Source organism: Lucilia cuprina, chromosome 3 (genome assembly GCF_022045245.1).
Source record: "Lucilia cuprina isolate Lc7/37 chromosome 3, ASM2204524v1, whole genome shotgun sequence".
Classification (NCBI taxonomy): domain Eukaryota; kingdom Metazoa; phylum Arthropoda; class Insecta; order Diptera; family Calliphoridae; genus Lucilia; species Lucilia cuprina.
Window position 1 is genome coordinate 67,189,610 of NC_060951.1, and position 7,369 is coordinate 67,196,978.

The window sequence follows — 7,369 nt, forward strand, 5'->3', positions numbered from 1 at the left end:
TGAATTACGACTGAAAGTACATTTTTAGCAAGAAAAATTTCACTTCTATTGGCCATTTGTAAACAAATTTACGTATTTTTATGTATTTCGCAAATACAAAATTATGCATAACGAATTACTAAACATTTAAAAGTAAGTTTAATATATAATTCCTTGTTATATTATTTTTTTTTTGTTTAATAAGATGTGTATGATTGACGATGCGTTACAACAAACAACTTTAGTTGCATTAATTCTCATTCCACAAGCAAATGTTTTTTAAATGTAGTTTTTCCGACAAATGTCAAATAAAAATCAGTCTGCATGTTGTACCTTTATCTACATCTAGTGCAAATATTTCACTAGTGCTGTTATATTATTAGTACTAATAGCTTTTAGACAATTTTTGCTTATAGGGCGAGTATTTTATTGAGAATAAAAATTAACTTCAATTGTATTATTTTAAAAGCGATAGAAGAAGAATGAAAGCATTTTAAATAAAATCATTTAATAATTGTCTTTTGAATTTATTTTATTGAACATAATCATATTAATTGTATTAATTACTTATTTTCATAGCATATGCATTGTGTTTTCCCATGCTTGAATGTGTGTGGGTGTGTGCTGTCAGTGTGAAAATGTGTTTATTTATCGCTTTATTTTATTTTATTTTAATTTTTTTTTATCAAATTTTAAATAATTTTTATGTCTTCAAGTATTCTAATAATTTATAAATCTTCACCATTACTGATTTGGTTTTGAAATATTTTCTGTAATTTATTTTTGTATAATTTTAAGTATAATTTGTTTTGCATTTGCACATAAGAGTTATAGGCTTCACATGACTTAATTGTGTGTGTTGATTACTTTGTTTTAATAAATTTTTAACATGATTGACAAAATATATTTAATATTTTACTTTTTTTTTGATATCCTAAAAATTCTTTTGCAGCAAAAAAGCTATGTTAAATTTTGGGACTATTAATTAAACTTTTTATTTCAATTACTTTTGTATGTATGTTGATAGATTTCTTATCGTTTCCCAAACAAGATATTTTTGGTAATTATAACTTTGTAGTGCTTGTATGCTAATAAATTGATTTATTTAAAAGTACTATTCAGCCGCTTTTAATTTTCAATAATAAAAGTTTGAGGCAACGCTTTTACAATATATTCATATTATTGTTTTTGTTTCTAAATATGTACGATGTAAATAGATGTATGTTTGTTTGCTTGTATGCATACTTGTTTGTATGCATTTATAAGAAAAAAGAAATAAATCAAAAAATATTCATTGGCATATTATAAGTACATAACCTTTAATCGTTTAATTTTTATTTGAATCTCTAAGCTATATTTACATTAATTATTATTTTGTTGAAATAAATTTATTTGTTTGAAAACAAACCCCTCACCTTTATGATAATATTTAAATAGTATTAGTTAGTTATTACTTATTTACATAAACATATGTATCTATTTTACTTTCATCTTTTTTCGTGTTTTAATTATAATAATTTTGTATTTATTTTTTTTTTTCTTTAAACATGAATAAAAAATTGCAATGTGGACAGAATAGTTGTAATTACATTAAAAATTGTTTTTATGTATTTTTTAAATACATTCATGCACTAAAAATATTCAGTAAAATGCGCGTGTTGTGATTTTTGTTTTTCTTGTTCATGAAAAGTTTTAATCATTCAGGTTTGGCATAAAAAAAATATATGTATAATTATGATAAAGCGATAAAAACTAGTAATCAATAATCAAAACACAATAAGTATGGTGCGTACGACGATATTTTTCAAATTAATGGTTAAGTTTTTTACATAATGTAGTTTTACAAATTTCCTAGTGTTGAACTAAATATTATTTAAAAATTATTTCTAAGAAAAGCCTACTTTATATAAATATCTTTAGCTGAAATACAAATTCTTGTAATTATAACAAAAATTTAACAAGTTTTGAAGTTAATTGTGACATATTTTATTAAAAGTCATATCTTATAAATATTTTATAATTGCAAATATGTTTTTAATTAATCTGAAAATGCATTTCAGCTGACTATATTGTACAGAAGTAGTGCATTTGTATGTTTACATTTGTAAAAAGATAACAACCAATTTCATAGGATTAAAGACGATTAAATAATTACACAGAGGGTGAAAAAAGGGTTTTTAATAACCCAACTCTGGAGGGCTTGGGGATGAATAAGTTAAGGATATACTAAAAGAAACAAAGTCTCATAGACAACAACAAAAAATAATTGGACGTTTTTTCTGAATACTTAACACACACATACATATGTATAAAACACTCAAAGTTTATGTATTTCTTAATATTATTTTTTATAATGGACGAATTTTAAACATAAAATTTATTTTTTGTTTATTTGCAACGTTTTTAAAGGAAATATTAATTTTATTTTAAGTATATTAAAAAATATGTATTATTTTTTATGTACAAAAGTTTGTAGCTGTTGCGTTGTATATGTCAGAGTGTGTGTGTCTAGATTTTTTTAAATTTTTTTGTATAAAAATTAAAAGTGCATTGTATTTAATTTAAAAACCTTCTAATATAAGCCTTAAGAGGTTTTTTTAGTTAACACTAAATGCTCTTTAACACTTGATTTTTTAATTTATTTAATTGTTATTTTTTATAATTATAATTTGTTTTGTATTAATACTACTTTAGTACGTTCACATTTGGCCACTTAGTTTCAATTGTAACTCATTTTATGCTATGTTTAGTGTTTTCATTTTGAAGTTAGATAATGTCTAAAATTATTTGGAACATGGTTCCTTTTCAATTATATTTTTTGTTCATTATTACTTTGGAATGTTAATGTTAAAGCAAAATAAAAGTAATTTTTGTTGAAATATTATACTCTCTACCTAAAGAAATCAAATAAGTTTTAACTTTCATTAAAAAACAGATACGGATGGAACTAAAATTATGTAGAAATATAAGTACGTATGAACTAAAAATTTGCACCCGATGTTGTTAATGTTTTTATAAAGTGTTATTTCTTTTTGATTTAATGACGAAATTATAGCAGATTTAATAGCGCTGTTGATACTCGTGATGCCACCGATTAAAATCAATATGAAATACAACTATTGAACCAGTAGACAGACCAGCGAGTAAATACCTAAAGTTAAAAATTGCAAAATTAAAATGAAAATAATTTTAGTTTTTGTGATAAATTTGCCATTGTCATAAATACAGACAAATAAATATTAAATGTTAAAAATCTTACTTTTGGTCATGGGTTAAAGCCAATGATCGAATACCAGCATTGCAAGCTGGAAAAGCGTAAAGCGGAGCCAAATTAAAAGTACGCCAAACTTCAACAATACCACGATCGCCAGCTGTCATTAAATATTCACCATCGCGTGAGAGTAACATGCACTAGATTAAATGAGAATAAAATCATGAGATATTTTATCATAGTGGACAAAGTTCCATGATATTATACCTGTAGGTTATCATTATGGGTTTCGTGTCTTAGTTCTTTTCCATTTATAGTATAGGCTGCCACATTACCCTTGTCATAATTGACAACAATAAAACCTTCACGTGACATTGCAATTAATTCTGGGGAGTGGAAATCCATTGGGGGATCCAAAGAACGCAAGAGATCACCGAAAGTTGTATGAATTAGAACAGGTCCATCTACAATGAAAAATATAACAGTTTGTTAGGATTATTGTACAAACAAAGAACAACGATGTGTCTTACTTGTAGAACCTGATACCACTAGACCTAATTCTGCGCTTATCACAACCGAAGTGACGGCCTGTTCGTGTCCAGTTAAAGTTGCTCTGGGTGTAGGAACATCACCTTCTCCTACTATGCTTTGTGTGCGAGCATTCCAGTGCCACAGCAGCACAGTACAATCGGCGGAACCTGAAGCTATATAACAGTCTGATGTGATATTACACTCAGATCGTGCCAAACATGTCACGACACCAAAATGGCCAAAAACTATTTGCACGATTTTAGCTGAAATTTAAATTTGTATATATAATGAACAACATCCAAAAGTATAAAATTTATAAATCTTACCTGATTCAGTATTAAACACTCGAAAACTATTATCCCAAAATCCACAAGCAATAAGAAAACGACTGTCTACGGTAACTACAAAACAATTGGATCTTATTCTTAACATTTGGCTGAAATTATCTCCTAAATGTCTGCGATTCATTGGATTATTGTTGGCTGTATGTTGAGCAGCTGCTTAGAAAGATGTAAAAATATTGTTGTTACTCTGTTTGAGTATAATGTGTTCAGAATACTTACTTAAAACGGGATCAATTGTTAAAGGTTTCATAGCTCCCTGCTGTTGGCTAGAGTCTGCATAGCTAGGACTTTGGACGGAAGCCGTGTAATTACAATTCCACCGGTTTACAGCAAATTGATGTCCTGCTGTAACAGTAACAACGGAAGGCAACGATAGTTGTGGATACGTATTTGCTGATATATGAATAATTGGAGAATTTTGATAAAATTTCAATATTTGGCATAGATCATCGGGCATTGCACTGAACATCATCGGAGATAAGTGCATTGCCGAACTTCTGGGTGGATGAGGTTCCATAAGCAATTGACTGGGTGTTTGGCCAAAGTTGCGTATTTGATTTTCGACAGCCTCCCTCATAACAGGATCTCCTATTGCATCTAAATCTACACTACCTTCGTATGTCAAGTAGTAGAATACGTTGGTGGCCCGAACAGCTTCAGGTCCTCTCTGCTTATAGCCGAATATTAAATCAATCCATTGATGTAATTGGCATGAGACGAATTCCGATTCTAAGGCCATGCGGTTGATGCGCACAAACTCTTCAGGCGTCTTTGCCCAAGGCGGCAGTTCAACATCATTGACCATCGTTCCATCCTCACGGTGACCCAATCGATAACTTGAAGAATTGTAAAACATCTCCGGCAAGAAGTACCATTCTGGTATAAGCTCTTTGACATCTGAAGTGTCGCGTTGGCAATTCTTCCATGAGAGGTTAACGGAAGAGAAAAGACGATCAGGATAATCGAATTTACCTCCCTGCAGCGCAAGAAACATAGTTGTGAAAGGTTCCACTCTTACCAACCAATTAAGTGTAAAACTTGCAGTGGAGTAGTGAGTTCCATAGTGGAATGGTGGTATTGTATCACTTTCCCAAGATTCATACCTTTCTTCGAAGTATGCTCTTCTTGATGGATTTAAAGCTCCTATAGGTTTCGACAAATCTCTATAGTTTGACGGTAAACTGAGATCTAAATCTTTGGTTTCATAATTAGTCAATACCCAAGGGAAAATGGGATATTGATTTAAATCGTTGTATGTGCGACCTGCTATGGTATTAAGGAACATTAAGTATTCAAAATTGGAAATTTCACGGCGCTGCCATTTTTGGGTCATATTCGAGTTACGCATCAACTGACGTGGCGACATCATCGAAGCTCGTCTAGTCTGTGGAATGCCATATTTTATACCCACTCCTACGCGCGGCAGAGCCTTAATAACCTTCTTTACGGTGTGTTGGTCAGGAAACGCGAATAAAATTGAAGTGCGAGAGGCTAAAAAGATTTCCAGAGCTACATTTTGCAGGAGGTATCGTCGTGAAAATATGGCTCTAACTTCAGAAAAGTACCATTTGCCATGTAAATGATCACAGTACTTGAGAACTTCAGCCTCTATTTTGTGGAAGTCGTTGTGTTCTTCATCAACCTCAAAGAACATTTCCGTACTTGTTATGGAAACAGTACCGGGAGCAACTAGTCCTGGAGCTATAAGTTTCGCTTTAGTGCTAATATTAACCGGGCCAGTCAAATCTAGATCGAGTTCTCGGTCTTCTATTAGAAGTTCAGCATCGTCTAAAAGATCGGCAGTGTGTTGGGTAGCTTGGTGAGCACGGCTAACAGCTATTTGTGTATGAAATTCATCCCGAGTTTGTAAAATTGCATCTTCTGGACCACCATTTTCTAGCGCAGCCTTCAAAGTGGCTTGAGGATGAGACGAGCCTCTGGGATTTTGTACCATACGTTTACGTCTTCTGGCATCATCTTCCCAGGCATCCAACTTCCAGTAAGTTTGCTTTTGGACATTACCACAAGAATCCCCCCAGGCACCATGCCTGTTGCACATAATATTGCGAACTTTTTCTAACAATCTACTGGCAATGACATTATCTCTTCGGCGAGCTGCAGTAATTAAATGATCACACATCCGTTCTTCCTCCCTTCTTTCTAACAAAGTTTGTGCACATTGCGACTCGAAATCTGCGTGTTTTAGAACATCATCTGCTCTCATACGATTTAAAATAAATTCCGCTTCATTTGCTACTCGCACTATGTGATCTTTCATGGCATGCGACAGTAGGCGACCCTCGTTAATAAGTTCAATGAAAGCAAGTCCTGCATGCTTCTGCAAACTGTTTTGCCACTCCTGAGAGCAAAGCAACATCACCAGCTCCACTACAGAGTGTGAGTTCTTAAATGTAGTCAAGCCCTTGCCTTCCATCAGCAACTCCTGTCCATGAGAGCCCACCAAAGTCTTGGACAAATAATGTGCAAAATCCACCATAATTTCTCTTAGCAAAGGACATACTGGTCCCAATGCTACTTCCAACTTCTGCGTGAGACTAGCCTCTCTAGAAGGAGTAGTCATGGGTAATTGGCCGACTAATGGTGGTTTCATAGGCAAGTCCTCTGCTCTTGAATTTCTTTGTGCACCAACATTTCCTCCATTACCAGATACGCCTGTTGCATTTACATAACCATCTGGCACTCGAACTACAGATATTTCTGAATCCGGTTTATCTCCTCTTTCGTTGACGCCGCCACCGACATGTGAAGTATTTTGCATATGACTGGCATGTGCTGAATGCATACCACCCATGACTCGTATCTTTGCATCACCCGACATTATACCTGTAGCTGATGCCTGTACACTTGCATCTTCATTTAAATTGACATCTGTCCAGCTTTCATCATTTGAATTCATGGGCTTACCATCATCAACCATAATTTCACTTGATGATTCCACTTCAGGAACTTCGTTTTCAGTTGAGTTCATATTCAGTGAATTACATTCTGAATCACTCTGTAATAAGCATGAATGTGGTTGGAATTGATTATTGGTTGTGGCAAATTACACGGACAACACATACAATTATAAATACTGTACATACAGACATACAGTGTCTTTCATAAGTATTCGAATATAGGTAAACCATGAAAAGAAACCAAATTTAATAATATATTTTGTGTGCAAAAAAAAATGAATTAAATTGTTATATTGTCTAGGCAGTCTTTAGCTTTGATATTACGCTTTTTAAAACTTGAAAAATTTACATTTACTTAAATTAAATTAGTTTTTTTAAAGTCCATA

General features: G+C 32.3%; 1 protein-coding gene across 4 annotated transcripts in view; it reads right to left on the reverse strand.

Annotated features, from left to right (window-relative positions):
- Positions 1-493: 493 nt before the first annotated feature.
- Positions 494-7,369, reverse strand: part of LOC111678907 (neurobeachin) — a 36,331-nt gene continuing 29,455 nt past the window's right edge. For all 4 annotated transcript variants that reach the window (XM_046945834.1, XM_046945833.1, XM_046945835.1 and 1 more), the window contains 6 exons: positions 4,285-7,081; positions 4,048-4,218; positions 3,721-3,984; positions 3,458-3,654; positions 3,239-3,390; positions 494-3,130 (listed from right to left, as the gene is read on the reverse strand). In XM_046945834.1, the coding sequence (XP_046801790.1) occupies positions 3,040-3,130; positions 3,239-3,390; positions 3,458-3,654; positions 3,721-3,984; positions 4,048-4,218; positions 4,285-7,081 (3,672 nt within the window). In that variant the 3' untranslated portion in view covers positions 494-3,039. The remainder of the gene's footprint in view (positions 3,131-3,238; positions 3,391-3,457; positions 3,655-3,720; positions 3,985-4,047; positions 4,219-4,284; positions 7,082-7,369) is intronic.